Raw genomic sequence first — 23,524 nt, 5'->3', positions numbered from 1 at the left:
TGGTGAAAAGGAATTTCTTAACTATGTAAACCAGCGTGGGAGAGTTGGCACTCTGCTCTGTTTGTACAGCTGCTCCCCGGCTCCTGCTCCGCAATCTTTCATGGGCTGGAGGTATCTGAGAATTTGCTGGGAGAGGGTTTTCTAGAGGCCGGAGGAGGTGAGAACTGGACTGCGGAGGTGCTTGTCCTCCAAGTGCCTATGGCCATTGTTAGTCTTTTCAACAAAAATTGTATTTATTTAAACATTTAAAAATATTTCTTGAATTTCCATAGTTCACAATTTAAAAGTTATGAGAGGGTTTGCAATGGGTTATGTCTCTCTGCTTTTTTCATAGCCCCAGTTCCCTTCTTTACAGCTAGCCAGAGTCACCAGTTTCTTGTGTAACCCAGTAAATACATATTTACCCCTTATTTATTTTTTTTGTTCAGTAGCTAAGTCATGGCTGACTTTTTGTGACCCCATGAACTGCAGCTCGCCAGGCTTCCCTGTCTTTCACTGTCTCTCAGAGTTTGTCAGTATCCATGTGTCCATGTCCATTAACTCATGTCCATTGAGTTGGTGATGCCATCCAACCATCTCATCCTCCATTGCCCCCTTTCCTGCCCTCAATCTTTCTCAGCATCAGGGTCTTTTCCAGTGAGTTGGCTCTTCACATCAGGTGGCCAGAGTACTGGAGCTTCATCTTTAACATCTGTCCTTCCAATGAATATTCAGGATTGATTTCCTTAGGGTTGGCTGGTTTGATCTTCTTGCAGTCCAAGGGACTCTCAGGAGTCTTCTTTATACAGCCGGAAGCACACCACACATACGAGTCTGTGTATTGTATTTTCCTCGTGTAATCTTATTTCCTCCCCCCACTCCGCCACCTTTTTTTTCCCCCACCTGCACAGGATATCATTGAGCTGGTGTAACATATAACAAATGCCTGATTGATTGGCATTTAGTTATTTTCAATCTGTCAGTATTATAGTGCTGCTATTGATAATCCTGTTTATATGTCATTTTACACACCTGTAGGGTAAGTGCTAGAAGAGAAGTTGCTGGGTCAAATCAAAGGTACGTTATATTCCTGATGGATGCTGCTGAGTCACCCTCCAGGAGCTCATCCCAGTTTCTAGCCCCAGCAGCTGTGGATGAGGGAGCCTGCTCCTTACACCACCACACACTGCGTTCTCCGACCTTTTGACCTTGGCCGCCTGATAGGTGAAGAAATGCTCCCAGGCAGTTTTAAGGAATGGTCCAACCTTGAAAAACAAGAGAACATCTGCTATTTTTGCCTTTGTGGTGATGACCTAGTGTCGTGTTTCCAACCTTTTGGAGTGGAATTAGAATTGATATTTGTTAACTATTTCTTACACCTTGTCAGAATGAATAATGGGTAAGATATTAAAAGACAAATCCATGTGATCTTTTTTACAAATAGATATTACATAGAGCATATGATGTAGCTAAATGAATCGTTATGAACTGTGTGCAAGAGATGTGAGTTCAATCCCTGGTTTGGGAACATCCCTTGGAGGAGGAAATGGCAACCTACTCCAGTATTCTTGTCTGGAAAATTCTGTGGACAGAGGAGACTTGGTGGACTACAATCTATGGGATTGCAAAAGGGTCAGACACAACTGAGCGCACGCACACAATGGAACATCCTCCCTGCTTTTGCTGTGACATCCGACACTTAAGTTCAAAGAATCACAGAAACAAAGTATTGGCAATTAGTTAATCCAGTGAGGTCAGCATTGTTTGTCCCCAGTGACCTGTCAAAGTAGATCTTTACTGACTCAGGTCCTGGGAGAGTTCTCCTCCTCTGACATAGTCGTGAGATCCGGACTGAAGTGTTTGGAAAAGATCTGCATAGATGAGAGTTCCCAGAGTTAGAGGAGCTTTTGGAATCTCTTTGCTGGGAAATCATGGAGAAGAACTTGCATGTAGGACTTGCCTTGAATAAAGGGATATGATTTTTATTCTTTCAGATTCCAGCACTGCTATAAGTGAATTAGGTTTGGTTTCAGGAAAAGCAGTCTTATCCTGTGGACTTTATATGAAATCGTGGACTGGCGGTGTGGTGGTAGGGTGGGGGCAGGAACAGGGGAGCGGCTGTGAAAAGTCTTGCCAAGGGAGGTGTAAGTTAAATTTATTTGTATACATAATGTGGTTTGTCACACTACGGAGATGTAAAGCAAAACACATTATCATTTTACAAATGGTCAGAACAGGACAAAGCACCTCAACACATACATGCTCCTGTAGAGTCACACTCAGCCTGTGAACGTGAGAGTTGGGATTGGGGCAGACCCTGCCGCCAGATGCCGAGTGATAACCTGCCTGGTCCATCCTCCCAAGATGGATGAATGGACTCAGGATGTGTCCTGCAGCTTTCAAACAGAGGAAAGGCCGAAATCTAAACATCAAAGTACAGCATAGGGTCCTTTATCTAGCATGTCAGGGTGTCAGATATGCCCCAATCCAGCTTAAACCAGGTCTGGTTTTCAGTATCCTTTCTCTTCCTGAGATTTCTGAGGGAATGGAAGATCACTGACTGCCCATGTCCGTGTTCTTGTCTTTACCAGAAAATTGAGGCAAAGATCTTTAGTCTCTTGTTCTCACTGATACCTCAGCAGACCTCAGATCCTCCATCCCCTCTGTCTGACTCAGCCTCTAGGTTTCCTTCATCCTGTTTTTCCTCTTTTTGAAAATCAGCTGTATTGAGACACTTAGCATACAATTTGACTTTTTAAACTGCAAAACCAGTGGGTTTTAGCATGTTTACAGAGTTCTACAATCATCACTATAATTTTAGAACATTTTCATCACCCCAAAACAAAACCCTATACTTTAAAAAAACAAACTATATATATATATATGTGTGATATATATATTATTTTTAAATAGTATATGGAATCATATGCTATACAGTATTTAACTTCCTATGCACCATGTCATGACTTAAAAATGTTTGTTGAATTAGTGTTTTTACAACGTTGTGTTAGTTTCAGGTGTACAGCACAGTGATTCAGTTATATTCTATTTTATATTCTTTTCCATTATAGGTTGTTAAAAATATTTCGTATAGTTACCTGTGTTGTATAGTATGTCCCTACTGGTTATTTGTTTTATATAGTGTATATATTTTAATTCCAAATCCTATACCCTTTAGGTGTTATCTCCCAGTCTTCTTATTTCTCTCAGGCCTCAGTTCAGTTCAGTCGCTCAGTTGTGTCCGACTCTGTGACCCCATGAATCGCAGCATGCCAGGCCTCCTTGTCCATCACCGACTCCCGGAGTTCACTCAGACTCAGGTCCATCGAGTCGGTGATGCCATCCAGCCATCTCATCCTCTGTCGTCCCCTTCTCCTCCTGCCCCCAATCTCTCCCAGCGTCAGAGTCTTTTCCAATGAGTCAACTCTTCGCATGAGGTGGCCAAAGTACTGGAGTTTCAGCTTTAGCATCATTCCTTCCAAAGAAATCCCAGGGCTGATCTCCTTCAGAATGGACTGGCTGGACCTCCTTGTAGGCCTAGGCAACCACTAATTTATTTTTCCATCTCTATGTAATTGCCTATTATGGACATTTTATATAAATGTTAATATGTGGCCTTTTATGAATGACTTCTTTGACTTAGCATAATGTTTTCAAATTCCATCCATGTTGTAGTATGTATAAGTACTTTATTCCTTTTTTAGGACCAAATAGTATTCCATCATACGGACAGACCATGGCTCAGCTGGTAAAGAACTGCCTCCCAATGTAGGAGACTCAAGAGACATGGGTTCGATCCTGGGTCAGGAAAATCCCGTGGAGAAGCAACCCTATCCAATATTCTTGCCTGGAAAATTCCATGGACAGAGGAGCCTGATGGGCTTATATAGTCCATGGGGTTGCAAAAAGTTGGCCGTGATTGAGTGAACACACATAGTCACGGTCACCAGTTGAGGAATATTTAGGTTCTTTCCACATTTTGGCTACAATGAACAATACTATTCTGGAGTTTTTGCACAAGTTTTTATGTGGCCATATGTTTTCATTTCTCTTAGGTATATATATATATATGTGTATATATATATATATATATGAGTATAATTGTTGGATTCCCTGGTGGCTCAGATGGTAAAGCGTCTGCCTGCAATGCGAGAGACCAGGGTTCGATCCCCGGGTCAAGAAGATCCCCTGGAGAAGGAAATGGCAACCCACTCCAGTATTCTTGCCTAGAAAATTCCATGGATGAAGGAGCCTGGTGGGCTACAGTCCATGGGGTCGCAAAGAGTCGGACACGACTGAGCGAATTCACTTTATGATAACCCTTTAAAATTTTGAGCATTTTTTGAAACTGTTTTCCAAAGTGGCCACACCATTTTGCATTCTCAGCACCATCATAGGGTTCTGATTTCTCTTTATCCTCCCTACCATTAGCTATTATCTTTAAAAAACAAAACAAAACACAATTTTATTTATTTTTAGCCTCAGAGTATGACATGTAGGATCTTAGTTCCCCAACTAGGCATTGAATTCCCACCCTCTGCATTGGAAGCAGAGAGTCTTAACCACTAGACCACCAGGGAAGTCCCTATTATCTGACACTTTGATTATTGCCATCCTAGTGGGTGTGAAGTGACTCATTATGGTTTTGATTTGCATTTCCCTAAAAACTAATGATATTGAGGATCTTCTCATGTACTTTTGGACTTCAGGAACTGTTTAGAAGCTTGAGAGTGGAGTGAAAATTTATGCTAGCAAATTGAAGTTCTCTTCAGAGTTATATCAGTAAACCAGAACTCAGTCTATGCCTTCCCACTAAGCATTTAAAAATACATTTCTTTTCTTAAACGGGGAAAAGGTTCTATCCTCAAGTTGGGAAGACCCCATGAAGAAGGAAATGGCAACCCACTCCAGTATTATTGCCTGGAGAATTCCATGGACAGAGGAGACAGGCAGACTACAGTCTATAGGATTGCAGAGTTGGACATGACTGTGTGACTAACTTTCATTTTTTCTTTCATATATATATATATGGAATAGATATATATAGAGAGTCTTTGAAAGATGTCTGTTCAGATCCTTTGGTCATTAAAAAAATTGGGTTGTCTTTTTATTGAATTGAAGATTTCTTTATGGATTTTAAATATGAGTTGTTTATCAGATATATGATTTGTAAATGTTTTCTCTCTTATTGTGGATTATCTTTTCACCTTCTTGTTATTACCATGAAAGGTTTTGATTTGATAAGATCTGATTTATCTATTTTCTTTGTTTTTTTTTATTACTTGTGCTTTGGTATTGTATCTTAGAAGCCTTACATAATTCAAGCTCATGATATTTACTCCAGTGTTGTTTTAGAAGAGATTTATAGTTTTAGATCTTACATTTAGGTATATGATCCATTTTGAGTTAATTTTTATGTGTGGTGTAAGGAAGGGATCTTAACTTCATTCTTTTGCATTTGGCTTGGCTTGTTGAGAATCAGTGGACGGGTTGATTTTAGACTCTGAGTTTTATGCCGTTGAACTACACGTTTATCCTTACGTGAGCACCACTTGCTAACTGTATCTTTGTAGTCTCTTATCTCTTGATGGGAAAGTTAGGGCTGTTGCTGTTCAATGGCTAAGTCTTGTCCAGCTCTTTGCAACCCCATGAACTGCAGCACTTCCTGTCCTTCACTATCTCCCAGAGTTTGCTCAAACTCATGTCCATTGAGTCAGTGATACCATCCAACTGTCGCTCCCTTCTCCTCTTGCCCTCAGTCTTTCCCAGCATCAGGGTCTCTTCCAATGTGTCAGCTCTTTGCATCAAGTGGCCAAAGTATTGGAACACAGCTTCAGCATCAGTTCTTCCAGTGAGTAATTCAGGGTTGATTTTCTTTAAGATTGACTGGTTTGATCTCCTTGCAGTCCAAGGGACTCTTAAGAGTCTTCTCCAGCACCACAATTTGAAAGCATCGATTCTTCATTGCCCAGTCTTCTTTATGGTTCAACTCTCACATCCATACATGACTACTGGAAGACCATAGCTTTGACTATATGGACCTTTGTGGCAAAGTGATGTCTCTGCTTTTTATTAAGCTATCTAGGTTTGTCATAGCTTTCTTTCCTAGGAGCAAGCATTTTTTAATTGCATGGCTTCAGTAACTGTCTGCAGTGATTTTGGAGACCAAGAAAATGAAATCTGTCACTGCTTCTACTTTTTCCCTTTTGTTTGCCATGAAGTGATGGGAGTGGGTGTCATGACCTCAGTTGTTTTTTTTTAATGTTGAGTTTCAAGCCAGCCCTTTCACTCTCCTCTTTCACCCTTATCAAGAGGCTCTTTAGTTCCTCTTCACTTTCTGCCATTAGAGTAATATCATCTGCATATCTGAGGTTGTTGCTATTTCTCCTGGCAGTCTTGATTCCAGCTTGTGAGTCATCCAGCTTGGCATTTCACATACTATACTCTGCATAGAAGTTAAATAACCAGGGTGACAGTGTATAGCCTTCTCATTCTCCTTTCCCAATTTTGAATCAGTCTGTTGTTCCATGTCTGAATCTAACTGTTGCTTCTTGACCTGCATACAGGTTTTTCAAGAGGCAGGTAAGGTGATCTGGTATTCCCATCTCTTGAAGAAGTCTCCACAGTTTGCTGTGACCCACACAGTTAAAGGCTTCAGTGTAGTCAATGAAATGGAAGTAGATACTTTTCTGGAATTCCCTTGCCTTTTCTGTGATTCAGTGAATGTTGGCAATTTAATCTCTGGTTCCTCTGCCTTTTCTAAACCCAGCTTGTACATCAACAGGGTCTCGATTCATGTCCTTTTGAAGCCTAACTTGAAGGATTTTGAACATAACCTTACTAGCATGCGAAATGAGCACAATTGTCCAGTAGTTTGAACATTCTTTGGCACTGCCCTTCTTTGGGATAGGAATGAAAATTGGCCTTTTCCAGTCTTGTGACCAATGTTGAGTGTCCCAAATTTGCTGACATGTTGAGTGTAGCACTTTAACAGCGTTATCTTTTAGGATTTGAAATAGCTCAGCTGGAATTCCATCATCTCCACTAGCTTTGTTCATAGTAATGCTTTCTAAGGCCCACTTGACTTCACACTCCAGGATGTATGACTTTTAAGATGCTGAGCCAAAAAATAAAAGCCCATGTGATATCTGAAATTAACAGTAATCATTCTGTAATTGTTGCCATTCCTTTCAGTTATGGATTGTGTGCTGCACATTCTCATTTTCAGATGAGACTACCTAGAGTTTGCACAAGGAACTATATCATAATTTAAGCATATTTTAATTTCCATTTTATGTTAGACATTAAAAAAAACTTACAAGCAGAAATTGCCCTTTATCAAGAGCTGTACATGATTAGGAATCAGGAAAGCGAACTCATTGGTGGTTATAAGACTAGGTTCTGGATTTGTTCTGCTTGAATACATTTCCTCCTACATGAACTTCGACAAGTTCCTCAGTCTACTCAAGTGCCAGTTTCTTTGTCTTTAAGAAGAGTAATAACCACTTGGGCTTTCCTGGTGGTCCGTTGGTTAAGAATCTGCCTGCTAATGCAGGAGACATGGGTTTGACCTCTGGTCTGGGAAGATTCCACATGCTGTGGGGCAGCTAAGCCCATAAGCCAAAATTTCTGAAGCCCACATTCTCTAGAGTCTGTGCTCTGCACAACAGAAGCCACTGCAATGAGAAGCCTGCTCAGCCCAGCTAGAAAGTAGCCCCCACTTGCCACAACTAGAGAAAGCCCGCACACAACGAAGACCAGTGAAGCCAAGAAAGAGAGAATAGTAACCACCTCCTAGAGTTGTTGAAAGGTTGAAATTTCACGTCAAGGACACTGGCATGGTTCGGCAAAACTTTTCTGTAAACAGCTAGATAATAAATATTTTAAACTGTGGCCCCAAGTCCTGACACAGCTGTTATACCACAAAAGTGGCCATAGATAGTATGTCCCCAAATGGATGTTGCAGAGTTCCAGTAATGCTTGCTTTATTTTAAAATTTTATTTGTGTATTTGGCTGCATTGGTTCTTAGTTGTAGCATGCAGGATCTTTGTTGCAGTGCACGAGCTTTCTCAGGTTGCAGTGCTCTGGCTCCAGGGGGCACATGCTCAGCAGTTGCAGCATGGGCTTAGTTAGTTGCTCTGTCGCATGTAGAATCTTAGTTCCCCAACCAGGCATCGAACCCGCGTCCCCTGCATTAGAACCATAGAGTCTTAACCACTGGACCACCAGGGAAGTCTTGACACTTTAGTTTCAATAACAGGTGGTAGGCTGGACCTGTAGGCTGTAGGATGCTGATCCCTGGCTTAGCATGGTGCCCGGAACGTAGTGGGTTTTAAGAAATGTCAGCCATCCTTGAAGCTGGGGGCTGGGCCTTGACTGTGGCTCCCATGCTCACCTGTTCCATGTCTTTACCAGAACGTCGAGGTCCTGGCCAGTCGGAGCAGTAGCGCAGAGCAAACCCAGGTGGGGGCAGAGATGCGCGTAAAGGCTCTGCAGGAGGAGAATGAGAAGCTGCGGGGAAGTGTGGAAGAGCTGGAGCGCACTGTGGCTAGGCTGCAGAGGCAGCTTGCTGACCTTCAAGATGACGAGGCCAAAGCAAAGGAGACTCTCAAGAAGTGCGAGGTGAGGCTTTCTGGGCCCCCAACTTGGGCTTTGCAGCCACAGATCCTCCTTTCCTGTGTGAGTGACTTAAGAAGCTGAAAGGGATTTATTATCATAATCAAGTAGAAAGAGTCAAGGTGGCTGTGACTGCCTCCCTGTAAACCATTGCTTTTGTTCCTCTATGCGTGGTACAAATGGGAGATGGCTTTTGAAGATGCCTGGAACAAGTCTGATGGAGTTGGCATGGGGAGCTCAGGTGCAGGCACAGGGGTCCTGGTTCGCCCAGACATCAGGTGTGCTCAGCCTTTTCGCACTGAGCCGAGGCCTCCAGACACCCGAAAAGGGCATCTTAACCCTACCATCAGGTCCACTCTCACTCGTGACTGTTTTTTCTTTTTTTAGCAGTTGGTTGATGGTTTTTGAGGTCACACAAGTTTTACCAAACCAGTTATCTGGTTTTCCAGATCTCTAGCAGTGGGAGACCGTTAGCAAGAGACACGCACTAATAGCTGCGAGAAATGGCAGCTGACAATAAACAGAGACGAAAGAAATGTGATGGGAGGTGTATTCTAACAGGTTTCCCAAATGGTCACCGTGAAAATCCCCTGAAAAGCTTTTTCTCAAACTGTGCGCCTGAGTTCTTTCAGTGCTTGAGTACTGAGTTGATTCATACTTGAGTTCGTTCAGTGTTGTTGCTGACGCTCCTGTGCTGAGGGTGGATATCTGTATTTTCCCGCAGATCATCTCAGATGACTGGTTTGGATGTTCATTTCTGGTTAACCATGGCACTGCAGACAGGCACACACATCTGTTTTGTGCTACTGTGGGCCCATGACATGTGTATGGTGACCGTAGTCCCTGCCGGCTATGTCTGTGGATGTCCCCTGCCTGCCTTTCATGCTGCTGAGTCAGCTTTGTAGGCACAGCACCCATCTGAGTGTGCATTAACCCCATGTTTCTTTGTAGGGAGAAACTCGGCAATTAGAAGAGGCCCTTCTGCATGCAAGAAAGGAAGAGAAAGAAGCCACGTCAGCCAAAAGAGCCCTGCAGACTGAGCTGGAAGAGGCTCAGGTAAATACTGAGGGTCCTTATCCCCCCACAGAGGAAGCGCGAGAAGGAGGGACATGTCCAGATCGCCACTGGTCCTGTCCTTCCAGGCTGCTCCTTCCGTAATAACCTTCATTGACTTCCGACTGTCTATATAAGCCAGTGGTTCTTTTTATTCATTTATTTATTTATTTTTGGCTGCTGGGTCTTTGTTGCTGAGTGGGCCGTTCTCTAGTTGTGGTGAGCAGGGGCTGCTCTCGAGTTATGTCTTGTCGTTGCAGTGGCTTCTCTTGTTGCGGAGCCTGGGCTCTAGGGCTCATGGGCTTCAGTAGTTGTGGCTCCTGGGCTCTAGAGAGCAGGCTCAATAGTTGTGGATCATAGAGCTTAGTTGCTCTGTGACATGTGGGATCTTCCAGGATTAGGGATCGAACTTGTGTCTCCTGCATTGGCAGGCGGATTCTTTACCATCGAGCCACCAGGGAAGCCCCTAGACTGGTGTGTTTTTACCTGGGGGACATTGGAGCAATGTCTGGAGATGTTGGTTGCCACAGATGGGGGGATGCTACTGGCATCTCGTGGGTGGAGGCCAGGGCTCCTGCTCCCTATCCTACACAGCCCAGGACATCCCCACAGCTGTGAAGCACCCATATGTCAGGAGTTCTGGGCTGAGCAGTTCTCCAGACATGGAAGAGCCTGGCAGCTTTCCAAAGATAAAATACGAACTGTGTGAGAAGGCCAACAGAATCAGTCCCCAGGGCACTGTGGAGTGGCTCTGTGGCAGAAGCCGATTTCCTCTCTCCTCTGGGCAAATAGATGCCTCAGAGCACAGTCCTTCAAGAGGGCTATTAAACGAAGCCCGAGGAAGTCCTTTCCTTGAAACTGGATAGCTATCTCTATTCAAAATCAGCAGATTCTTAGAAAATTAGTTTTTCCCATTTGAAGGTTAGAAAGATTGAAGTATGTCCTTTTTTAAAAAAAAAAAAAACAAAGTCTGCACTGAGGTTCTGAATAGACTTTGCACAGTGACCTCAGTGTGATCCAGGTATGTCCTTCCTTCTACCTGCTCTGGAATTTTAAAGGACCAGCAGCATCAGGCATCCCTCAGGTGAGTTTCTGAGGAGGTAAAAGCCCGTTATTTTGAGCAGCTGTCTTAGAGGAGTCTGTTAAAGTGTTTCCTTGGGATTTGTGTGTCTGTAAGGGAGGGTGAGGCGGGGGCACATGAAAAATGTCAGGGGCTGAGTCAGGATTCAAATTTGTAAATGCCTAATTGCAGCTTTCCTTTCATATACAGCATCATCTCCTCAGGGCTAGAGGAATGTGTACCGGGGTTCACTCAGGTCAGCCACAGCTCAGGAGCCCTCACCCCCAGATCTGCACCTTCTCTTTGGCTTCGGACAGAGACCTTGTTCTTGCATGCAGTAAAGTCCTATATTTTCTTCGTTTTGGTGTCTTAGCTTTGGATTTCTTTTTCTTTCTTTATTAATCTAGATCTTTGTTATTAACTCTTTTTTGGCAGATTTTGTGTGAACGGCGGTTGCCCTATGCAGCTGTTTAAGGCTTGTGGTGGCTACAACCCAGCAGTCAAAGTGCAGGGTTTACATCTCTGAGCTTCTTGGGGACAGAAAGAGAGGAAAAACATTTGTATTCTGTGGGGGCAAAAATCTGCAGTTTTGTGTCACATCCACACCAGGCACTTGGTAAAGCTGTTACAGGCTCTGTCTTTATCATCCTTTGATCAAACCAGAAACTTTCACACAGAAGGAGGTGGTTCACCAGCTGTGAATCTGCAGCTCACAGCTAATTCAGTGGAGAGAACAGATGATGGCCTCAAGGTCTAAAGATCTTAATGTGATCCCTGCTGGCCTCTACCTCCGGATCTCCATTCCTGCCTTCAGAATTATCCCTGACGTGTTACTTTTGTTCAGGCCTGTTTTCCCAGTGGTGTTGAGATGGTGAGACTGCTTCAGGCAGCATGTGGCTGTGCTAACCACTGGCAACATAATCCGGCAGGAATTTTAAGAGGGTCCAGCAGTCTCACCATCATTATCTGAATTATCTTGTTTCAAAAGTAGTGCTATGGAAAACACACCATCACTCAAAACTACTTTGCTTTTTCTCAATTTGGGGACCAAACAGTCATTCCTTTAGTTCATTCTGCATGCCTCTCCCAAAACTGACAATCAAAAGGGAACTTAACTCTTAGAGGAAGAGGAGAGAGTAACTTTTTTTTCTTTTTCCCACATAAGCATTTTATATTTCAAAATTTTTGTGTCTTTAACAATCTGCTGCATCTTCATGTATGATAAATATATTTCTTGCCATTGTAGGTGAAGACCTTGTGAACTTAGGTCTGGTTCATTCTGGCTCAGTCAGACAGAGCAGGAGTTCAAAGGGGGTACCATTCTTGGTTTACTTCAGCCAAGCCACTTGGTTGAGGATTGGGCTGCTGTGTAGACCTGTTTAAACTGTGTTCATGGCAAAGATGTCTCTGATTACCTTGAGAAATGGCTTCTGCAGATGAGGGGGCCATAGTTCTTTTCTTCAGGGAAGGATGATGATATATGTTCTGTTGATAATATATGTTCTGTTTGCCTGTACCTCCCACCCTAGCAGACTTCTGTGTACTGAGACCACAGAAGAAGAAAGCCGCCACGCTTGTCACAGTCCGCGGTTAACATATGTCAAGGGCTCTGAGATCCAGTTCTTTCTGATCAAGCCTTCCATTCCCTCAAGCCCCTCTGCTCACCTGCCACATAGTTATTGTTAATACGGACTGATGGAGGCCTTGCTCAGCCATACAGTAAAAGGCTTTGCATCTACTGAGATAATGGTCCCCAAGCTCAAGGGCACTCACTGTATGTCTACCAGCCTTGTGTTCTGGATTCTCCCTTCTGACAGATTTTCCTCAAATTTTGTCCCAATGTTGGTCAAGAGACTTGTATGGCTGGTCTTGGAAATGCAGTCACTGTAGCTATAGAGCATTTCACACCTAACTCCTAAATGCAAAGTTGCCAAGTTTGCTGTTTTTCATGTGAATCTGGGACATATTTTCTCAGCAGTGACTTATTAGAACCTATGTCTTGAATCTCCGAAGAGGCAGAGCATTGTTTGAACAGCATTTCTAAACTTTTGAGTATATCAGAATTATCTGGGTGAAACTTTCAAATGCAAATGTGTGGGCTCCACTCTAAGAAAAATTGTGATTCCATCAGAAAGGGCTAGATTCTGTATTTTACATAAGGAGTCCACCACCCTTGCTTGGTGATTCTGATATAAGAAATCTTTAGATCACTTTCGGGGATAGGTGTTAATTTGCAGCCACAGAGATTTTTTATCCTGTGCCTAATAGTGAATCTGGACTATGAGACATACTCAGATAAAAAATCTGTTCCTTGCCTTTATAGATCTTACTGCCATGCAATAGAGGCAAGCATGCAAGAAATATTTAAAAAATGATTTAGCAAAATTATTTTTCTAGGCAAATGTGTATGTGTTAAGGTTGGGACAGGGTGTGTTGGTCAAGCCCAGCTCAGATTGTTTGAGTCTCAGGAGTCTTTAGTAGCACAGGAGAGCAGAGCCTGGGCCAGGGAAGGGGGTGTTGGTAGCGGAACCCATCCTGAGCCAAAGGTAAAGCAGAAGAGCTTTCACCATGTGGGAGTTGAATGGAGTCGAGGCTGGCTTGTCTTTTGGCCTGGAGCCCCTGAGATTTGGAATCCAAAAGGAAGAAAGAGAGGCTGGGGGATCTGTAGGGGTAGGGGTTGAGTTGTATCCTGGCAGTTCTACGGGAAGGCGATGATGTCCCTCTGTGAGTGGTGGTTTAGTTACTAAGTCATATTTGACTCTTTTACAGCTTCATGGACTGTAGCCCTCCAGGTTTCTCTGTCCATGGAATTCTCCAGGCAAGAACACTGGAGTGGGTTGCCATTCCCTTCGCCAGGGGATGTTCCTGACCCAGGGATTGAACCCGCGTCTCCTGCATTGGCAGGCGGACTCTTTACCACAGAGCCACCAGGGAAGCTGGTATCCCTCTATATTTGTTGCTTTCCAAAAATTGCCATTCTGAGATACCTGTTCCTGAGAGTTTGCTCCCACACAGTGGAACCATGCCTCACTTAGCTTGTCCTGTGCGCTGCCCCTTGCTCTCGACGCACTAAATCAACCACAAACACAAGTCCCAGGGTTGACCCTCTGTCGGGTGTGTGCCACGCTGACCGTGGTGGCTCTCAGTCCTGCTCATTGCCCCCCACTGAACTTCTGACTCCCTTTCTCCTTCCATCTGCTCTCCCCAACTGCTTTTTTTGACGTTGGTTCCTTGCAGCAATTAACTGCAGTGGCCTGGCTGTGCTGGCTTGTTTCTCTGAGCACAGTCCTCCACAGGTGGCTTTTTGGCCCTAGGCCGTGTGGCTGGCCAGTGGATCTGTTCCAAAGCTTTGCAAACCAGAAGCGCCTGAAGTGCTTTGTGATTTCAAAATGCCTGAGTTACTGCATGTGACTGCAGCTTGTAACCTGTTAAGCACTGTACAAATATAACCGTTGTCCTTATACAGCCTCTGCAGGGACACAAGACTTGAGTAGGTCCCAAACAGTACCTGTACTAACTCACGTTCAGCCCTCAATGCCTGATGCCATTTTTCTGATCTAGCTGTGTTTGGGTTACGCTCCGCTATTCTGAGCTGTGCCCCTTCATGATATCCTTATGCCACAGCCCTTCATTCTTAGTCATTTAAAGAAGCTACTATAGTGTTCCTAAGATACCTTAGGATTTTTTCTTTCTTTTAGAATTACATGTTCTTTTTTTTTTTTTACATAAAGGACATCAGTCTGTATAATGTTGTGAGATGAGAGCCTCAGAGGAACCCAGGGGAAATATTGCACCCAAGATGTTACATTTTGTAAGACCTACTAGTATTTGGTGTGATTCACTAAGTAACCATACATCTGTCTTTTTCCTAATGAGTGTGTCTTCTATTCCATACCTCTTGTCCAGCAGGCTCCTCAGCCCGTAGATTGCCAGATTGCTTCTCTTCTGTGTGTGAGTCCATCTCAGGGATTGTTGATTATAACTCCCCCTAACCCAAGTGGAATCTTGGCCCATGGGACAATTTCTCTTTCCTTATAGTTTGATTTTTAGCTATTTTAATTGTAAGAACCATCCACATAGCAGAGACAATGCTAGAACATTAGGTGCAATGCTGTATGTCACAGGATGTGAATTGCCGCATGGGTTGAAGTTAGTCTACTGTATAACTTCCCCGTGGTTTTTGAGCATGAGCTCTGCCAGGTTTTTGGATACTATCCTGAATCACCATCCCCAGCAGCCTTGGCCGTTTTCTGTATTTCTGTAATGCATCCTTCATCTGCCCCTTCATTCCTGCCTGTGTTTTTGGTGAGGTCAGCCTCCATTTTGGTCCCTAAATTTCAGAGCTGACAATATCCTCGTGTCTCTGTAATGGCAGTGATGTAGCAGGTCTGATTGCTTTGTGATGTGGCTGTGAAACTCCCTTTGCCACCCATCCCTGCAGCTGCCCTGGCAGGTAGGTGACAGGACTGTCCTCTCCTTGCCATCTGCAGAGAAATCTGAGCCGGGCCACCCAGGAACAGAAGCAGTTGTCTGAGAGGCTCAAAGACGAGGCCGAGCAGAAGGAGCAGTTAAGGAGACTGAAGAATGAAATGGAGAATGAGCGATGGCACCTTGACAAGACCATTGAGAAACTGCAGAAGGAGGTAAGGGGCAGGAGTTGGGCAGGGCATGGGGCCCAGCCCCTTCACCCCCCACCATGCTGGAGGGCCTGACAGAGCTGAGCAGATCTGCAGTGTGTCTCAGCACAAATGTGTCTGGGATTTGCAGATCCCCTGAAGCAGCTCTTCAGGCCTGTTGATAATTCCAGTTACGAGAAACTGGTTTAGAGAATGCCCCCTGGACCCTGGGCTCAGTTCCTCTCATCCCTTACCCAGAGAAGCCTGGCATTGTCAGTGCAGATGTCGCAGATGGTACCTCAGTCAGAACCTCTGCCTTTGTGTGTAATCGATGTGCTTGCTCCACCTTTCTTGTCCAGGAGCGTGAAAGGCAGTTTTAAAGCCCAGTAGTCGTGGCTTCTCTGCTCCCCTCTACCCTAAAACATCCAGAAGGGGAAAGGCACAGAGCCAAAATGGACTCCCCATGTTCTAGAAGCTTCCCTGAACGCTGGCCAGTTTCTGACATCTGCTCTGCGTCAGTCAGTTTACCAGCTCATTCATATCTAAGTAGAATTCTGTCTGCATCATTTTAATTTTGACAACAGTCCTGCCAAGGTATAGATTATGGCTTCAGTGTTTTTAATGAGCACATTGCAGAGGCCCAGAGAGGGCAAGTAATGCCCCAATTGTATAGCTGGTAAGTGGCAGAGCGAGAATAGGACCCAGGACCCAGAATCTAGCTCCAGAGATAGGCCTATTCAGGTCGCCACGCAACTTCCACGTTAGAGGTGACTAATCTGGGCAGACCATGATCTGTAGACTTTGGGGGGCTACACAGGAGAGAAGAGGAGATGTGTGGCGATGGGGTGCAAGCCTAACTCCCAGGCTCCAGATGGAGCCTCATGGCGGGGGCCGGGGGTGGGTGGTGGGGTGGGGTTCACACCTGTGTCACTTCTCCAGATGGCCGACATTGTCGAGGTGTCCCGCACATCAACGCTGGAGCTCCAGAACCAACTGGATGAATACAAGGAGAAAAATCGCAGGGAACTTGCGGAGATGCAAAGACAGCTGAAGGAGAAAACTCTAGAGGCAGAAAAGTCCCATCTGACTGCAATGAAGTTGCAGGATGAGGTAATAATGGCCGACCAGCGCAGTTCTGGTTTACCCGTGTTCAGAATCTGCTTTGAAACTCTTCCAGGAGAGGCTGGGTTAGATTCTTGTTTTCTTTTTTCCTGCTGCCTTGCCACACAGCATGTTTGATCTTCGTTCTCTGACAGGGGATTGAACTTGTGCCCCCTACACTGGAAGCGCAGAGCTCTAACCACTGGACTGCCAGGGAATTCCCACTGGGGTAGATTCTTAAGACAGCATTTGAGCTTGATTCTCAGGATGGTTGCATCAGGGCAGATGGCATTCTAAGATACAGAGGACTCAGGGCCTCTGACGTGAAGTTGACACAACTTTAGTTTGTGTGATTAAGCCAAGATATTCTGCCTAAAAAAGCTTAGCGGCTGTTTACGGAGCAGCAGTGGTGTGCCCAGCTGTGTCTAAATGATTCATATGTGGTAATGTTTTAATTTAATCCTAGAACAAAGATTAAAGTAATCCGTTTTTTTTGTTTTTTTTTTTCCGCCATTGGCTTAAAATTACATGGACTTTCATTGCAGTAGGAGTGGTGGATAAGAGTTTCAGAACAACAATAATGGAGACAGAAATCTTCAGGAATTTATGAGTACTGAAAGTAGTAAAGTGTATTCTTGGTTTTATACTTAAGAATAATAGAGCAAAGTAACCCAAATGTTAGCTCCCTTAAGTCTTGACTTCTGAAGAATTGTGAATAATAAAGGGAATGTTTTTGATTATTTTAATGGAAAGCTGAAGGCTCTAAAATGCCAGTACCATGTAAGCTGATTTCTACTCTGCCTCCTGCCAGCTAGATGACCTTGAGCAAGTTACTCCAGTTTTCTGAGCATCTGTTTCTACATCTTAAAAGTATACAAAATAATAATGATTTAATAATTAAATGAGGTAACATGTGAGACTATATGGCAAAGGATCTGTGTATACTGAACACTAATACTAGTTTTTGTTATAATTCTAAAGCTTGCTTTTTCTTTTGTTTTTCATAAGCAGTACCAAGAGCACTAAGATTCCATAGGAAAACAAATTTTTCTTTAAAAAACAAACTTTTATTATCTTTGATGATCAAAGAAAGGTCATTCATGAGTCAGTGCTGAAACTGTGTGAAAGAACAATGGATATTTATTGCAGACTTCTACACTTCTGAAAGGAGCCTGATAACAGATCTCCTCTGGTTTAGGGTCTCAGGACACAGGACTTCTAGTAAGAACTGAAATTAGCGTATTGATAGCACAGTTCTCTTTGGCATTGAAAAACAATCATTTTCATAGCAACTGGGTGAGAGGATTCAGATATTTGCGAGAATACCAACAACTATTTGTAAGCTGCTTTGATTTCAGAAAATCTGTGTCACAGTGACCCTTGTCCAGTGCTTCCCTTTGATTTTTGTATAATGGTTATGGTGCTAAAATCTTCAGATTGGAAGGAACCTTAGAGACCCTCTAGTTAGATAAGGAAACAGATTCAGAGAGATTAGTTAGGGCCAGATGGAGATCAGTGTTGTTTGTAAAAGGGCAGTAATTCAAAAAAGAATTCCTTAAGATGAAAACAAAGACTGTACTTCCTTGATATTCTCACTGGTCTATCCTTGTGAGACAGTGTTTCCATTTGAATGGCAGAAACAGGCACCTCCTCCTTCTAGAAGGAAACTGCAGTCAGAAACCACCCTAAGGGTGCTGGAGTCATGGAGTTGTTTGAAACAAAAGTGAATTAATAAGCCAGGATCACATGGGATTCTTAAAAAAACTCACCTCTGTTCACCACCTTCCATCCCATTTTGGCTGTACTTAGTTAAAGCTCTCAATAACAAAAAACTGCAAGGGTCTTTGCACTTGAGTGCTGTAATACTGCCTTGTTCGCTATGAGAGAAACAGGCCTTTTACCTTTTTTACCTTTGACATGGAGCTAGAAAAGTTCTGATGAAGGTCATCTTTAGAGAATTAAGACTAGAGTTCACTGTTGCATTTATTTTCTAAATCCCACTTCGCCAAGGGCAGTTTTTAATTACTTTTAAAGTTAGCACTGGTAGGTTCAGAAGTTATTTGTCTACTTCATGATTCCAGACATTGTACTGCTAACTGTATTGTGCATGTCCTTCTTGGATACTCTCGGTTATGGTAGAGCTCTTGGTGGATGTTAGGGACTGAGGGCATCAGAAGGCAGAAACGGGCTGGATGTTGGAAAGGATACCAAGAAGGAAATGTGAGCTGTACCATTACCTATCAGTCTGACTGTAAAACCCCCGTACTTTGGGTGGGGTATGACCTCATTTGAGTCTCAGGACAGCTCGTTAAGGTAGGTTTATTGATATATTTATCACAATATTGTAAATCAGGACACTGAAGCACAGAAGATTTTTTAAAGACTTTCTTATTTGGAGAGTTTTTTTTCATGTCCTGGAGCATCTCTGTATCCAAAGAATGTCTCATCATCCTTTTTCCATGGAAGGATTTTCATTTTGTGTTGTCACTCAGTCCCCACTGATGCCAGCCTAGTCTTTATCAGGAGATGTCTTCGTCAAGACTGTGCTGTTCTCGCAGAAATGGCGGGTGTTCCTTTTAGCCTCCAGGAGGCAAACACAGTTCCTAGTCTTCCCTCTGGGCTTCCTAAACTAGTCTAACCTGTTGGGTCCCCAAAAAGGTTGTCTCTGAGGCTTCCCCACTTTTCTGTGAAAACCACTCCCAAAGGCTGGTATTTCTTTTCCTTTTTAATATTTAATTGCATACTAGCCTCTCAGCAAAGTGTGGTTTTAAAAATAATTTTATTTATGTGTTTTGGGCAGTGCTGTGTCTTCATTGCTCTGCTTGGCTTCAGCAGCTGCGATGTGAGGGCTTCAGGAATTGTGGCTTGCAGACTGTAGAGCGCAGGCTTAGTAGTTGTGGCTCATGGACTTAGTTGCTCCATGCCATGTGGAATACTCCCAGACCAGAGATCGAACCGGTGTCCTCTACATTGCAAGGTGGACTCTTAACCACTGGACCACCAGGGAAGCCCCAAAGCTGTTACTCTTTACTGGAGTTTGCCATTTGCTATCATAAAGGAAATTAACCCATATAGTCTGTTGCTGAGACTGTGTTTTCCACCTGTTATCCTGAACCACCTCCAGGAGGGACGCTGAGAAAGAAACAGACAGCCTTCACCGAATCAGTCCACAGAGATGTTTAAGGAATACCTATTGTGTGCTGAGGTGCCTAGTCCCTTTGGGGAGAGTTCAGAGGAGTGGAAAACACGGCAACTCTTGGGAATCAAGCTCGTTGTCTCTTACACTTTCTTCAAAGCTGTCAGTTCAGTGCCACCTTGTGGAGGAACAAAACACTGTAAATTATGACAACTGACCATATTCTTTTAGAAACCAGTGGTTTTCTCTTAATTTGTTTATAGTAATAGATTTTGTGCCTGCAGGATGCTTTGGAGTCATGATTTTAGCGTTTATTTTCCCCTCACTTTAAACCTCTGTTGAGAGGAACCTATTACAGGTGAGCAAGATTATGCTCTGGGAGGTGCTAACTTAGTTCAGGGGCTTTCAAATATCTTTGACCGTGACCTGCCTTAAGAAAGATGTCTTGCCTTGTAACACAGTAATGCATGCATCCATACAAATGTATTAGTATCTAGTAGAAATGTTTCAGAAAACAATGTTTGCTTGTACTACTCTGATATTTTTTTCCATTTTATATAATGCTGACCAACATCTACTGGATTGAATTTATAACCCAATGGGGTTTTTCTCTGTAGCTGGAAAGTGGCTTCCTTTTAAAACGATTTGTGTTGAGGGAGGATGTGGACCATTTTTAAAGTCTTTATACTAAATTTGTTACAGTATTGCTTCTGTTTTATGTTTTGTTTTTGATTTTTTTTTTTGGCCAGGAGGCATGTGGGATCTTAGCTTCCTGACCAGGGATCAAACCCACAACCCCTGCAAACCAGGGAAGTCCTCAAGTCTTCTTTTTACAAAAGAGGAAACTGAGGCCGAGAGGGAGGTGGTGCTTGCTCAGGGTTTTCTGACCTCCAGCATAGCGGGAGCTGCTATATCCTCTCCGGGGTCAGCCTGCGCACTCATGAGAGCTCTGTGCTCCTATGTGCCCAGATAAACACCCCCGTATCTCCTCATTCTAGATGCGCCTGATGGAGGAAGAGTTACGGGACTACCAGAGAGCTCAGGAAGAAGCGCTCACGAAAAGGCAGCTTCTAGAGCAGACACTCAAGGACCTGGAGTACGAGCTGGAGGCGAAGAGTCACCTCAAGGATGACCGAGGCCGACTCGTCAAGCAGATGGAGGTTTGTGGGCAGCCGGGGTCTGGGGAGACGTGTGTGGGACAGAAGGGAAGCAGCAGCCTTTTTGCGCACACCTCAGCCTTTGGGAAAGTCTTTGGTTTTTTATTCTCTTGCACAGTTAGATGTTTGTAAAGTCATTTCTTTCTTTTGCTGTGTGGGGTCTTCACTGTGGCACGTGGGCTTTTTGGCGGCACGTGGGCTTTTTGGCAGCACATGGGCATGTGGTATTTTAGTTTCCTGACCAGGGATCAAGCCCAAGCAGATTCTTAACCACTGGACCACCAGGAAAGTCCCTAAAGTCACTTCTTGATTTGAAGAAGAAGCCAGGTAGTTCATAGATTCATAAGATGTCAGTGCTGGAAGGAATGATGGAAATCATTTATTGTAGTCTCATCATTGTCTTGAAGAGGAAGCAAAATCATCCAGAGGAGATTAGATGAGTTTTCAGAAGGGCACATAGATAGGGCACAACAGATAGTTTGTTGCTTTGGGTAGTACTTCCAACTGCAAAGGAGACAAGGCTGCTGTGAATACGGAGGGGCTCAGCCATGCCTTGGGTCCAAACCGCCCAACACCTAGGGACACCCACATGTTCCGCTTTTGTTCCCCAGATTCTGGCGCGTTTTCTTACAGAGGGTCCAGCTGTGCCAAAACAAGCAGCAGACTGGCTCAGGCCACTCTTGGATAACCGTGTATTCATTAGTCCAGGACAGTGCAGACTGGCTCAGGCCACTCTTGGATAACCATGTATTCATAGTCCAGGACAGTGCAGACTGGCTCAGGCCACTCTTGGATAACCATGTATTCATAGTCCAGGACAGTGCAGACTGGCTCAGGTCACTCTTGGATAACCATGTATTCATAGTCCAGGACAGTCTATCAGAAAGTGCTCAGCTGGGGTGATCTGTTTACAAGATGAAAACACAACACACTAGAAAAATGTGAGTAATAGCATCCAAATTTGAACATTCTACCAAGAAAGACAGGGAGAAATTTAACATCAGTCCCGCTTAATTTACAATATGAATTTACAAGAACAAAACCTACCCCAAACCAGAAACCCCACCCCAAACCCAAACCAGAAACATCCACCACCTACTCCCACACACAGCCCACATCCCAGTGGAATTTAGAGAGGAAAAGAAACACTTAAAAATCAGCCTCAGACCTATGGAAAAAGTTAACATTGTCAAGGTTTTGATAAAAGTCAGACAGTGCTCAAGGCCAGGAAGAGATAGCTGGAATTTAAAAGCTATGGAATTCCTGATTCTACTTTGCAAATAAATAGAAATAACTTTTAAACCTCCAGGGGACTTAGTAGCAGTTTATATCTAGGAAGTGATGTTTCAACCATTAAAGATTTTATTAGATCAGCCCTTTTGGAGGCTTAGAATTACTTGGTTATGGTTTTATCTTTTTTGTTTTTTTTTCAAGATTGCAATATATTTTCCCAGTGTCCTGGTTCTAATCTCATTAGGGGAGGTCATTTTAGGCAAACTAAACCCAGGTAACTCAACCCAGGTAACTAGGAAGTGATTATTCTGCGGCTCAAACAATCTGGTTAAAAACAAGCTAAAGCTTCATCAGGCAGTGATGTGAAAACCTTTGGTGTAATGACCTGTGGCCTGATCCCCTGAAGTCTCCTGCTGGGTTCTGTATAGTATGAATTGTAGGCAGGGAGAGTACCCTGTGAAGAGGTGCTTTTAGTCAACCATTGAGTCATCAGGTTGTCTCCTTCTAGAATATTCTGACTATAAAAAACATATTCCGTGTACTAACTCAAGGTCTAGAAGCAGTGGCATAGCTAAGCTTCATTTGCCCCTGTGCAGTATTTTAGCTGTTTTTCCATTAAGCATGAATGAACAGCTCTCAAGACCCCACCAATGAGGCACACCAGAGGGTGCTTCCTCCCCTAAGAGGCCGCTGGCAAGATTGTCTTGCCATGACTAATATCTTGCTTATTCCTTCACTAGCACTTGATAGATTAATTCTTAGACTCAAGAGCTCTCTCATTAATGAGCCTGTAAACTCAGAAACTCAGGTGCCTGTTTTCTCCTGGGAGACAGGTCTTTGGGTTCTCTGTAGGTTTTGCTCACAACAGAGGAGGCATTCACAGACATTGAGTCATTCACAAGAGTTCAGTGAGTTTTATTTTTGGTGCACACGGAGGCTCGTCAGCCAACTTTGACAATCGCAGAGACAATATTTATGTACAGATGCTGCAGGCTCCCATTAAAACTGAAAATGCTGATTGCTTTTAGTGTGCCTGCCCCATGGCTCTGACTTAATCTGGACGTATGGCACACTGCTTGGTGACAGGAGAAATGCATGGACCAACCCCATAGCCTCCCATTCTAGTGGGGCGGTTTGTGTTTGAAGCCTCTTTTTTTTTTTTGTATACAAAGCTAATTTGAAGTGCTTTTCTCCTAATGTTCAGTGATGTTAAATTAGGAGCCTGCAAGGAAGACAGAAATAACTATTTTTTGTATGATGGGTGGCTTAGCAGAATGGGCCAACACTGTCTTTATGTTACTCTGCTGAGGACCTGGGGACTACACCAGCCTTTATGAGATTCCTAGAAGGAAAAGGCAGATGCGAAAGCCTGCTTCAGACTCTATTTCTGTGAAGGTCTTGGAAACCCTGAGCAGGAGAGAGGAAGAACATTGTCCTGATACATTCAGGGTTTCTGGCATTGTCTCAAAGATGTCCCAGAGAAAGTTGTTGGATATTTTGGTAATAAGCTAGAGAACTGGAAATTAGCTTGGAAATAAACTCACAATTAAGGGAAAAAAGAGAACATTGTCC

The 23,524-nt window shown here is 43.7% G+C and overlaps 1 protein-coding gene across 2 annotated transcripts in view; it reads left to right on the top strand.

Annotated features, from left to right (window-relative positions):
- The window catches only part of CGNL1 (cingulin like 1), a 170,162-nt gene that overhangs the window by 129,437 nt on the left and 17,201 nt on the right, over positions 1–23,524 (top strand). For both annotated transcript variants that reach the window (XM_003586570.6, XM_010809305.4), the window contains 5 exons: positions 8,396–8,602; positions 9,548–9,652; positions 15,200–15,352; positions 16,265–16,435; positions 20,561–20,722. In XM_003586570.6, coding sequence (XP_003586618.1) covers positions 8,396–8,602; positions 9,548–9,652; positions 15,200–15,352; positions 16,265–16,435; positions 20,561–20,722 — 798 coding nt within the window. The remainder of the gene's footprint in view (positions 1–8,395; positions 8,603–9,547; positions 9,653–15,199; positions 15,353–16,264; positions 16,436–20,560; positions 20,723–23,524) is intronic.

This window comes from Bos taurus, chromosome 10 (assembly GCF_002263795.3).
Source record: "Bos taurus isolate L1 Dominette 01449 registration number 42190680 breed Hereford chromosome 10, ARS-UCD2.0, whole genome shotgun sequence".
Classification (NCBI taxonomy): domain Eukaryota; kingdom Metazoa; phylum Chordata; class Mammalia; order Artiodactyla; family Bovidae; genus Bos; species Bos taurus.
This window is presented reverse-complemented; position numbering and strand designations above follow the sequence as displayed.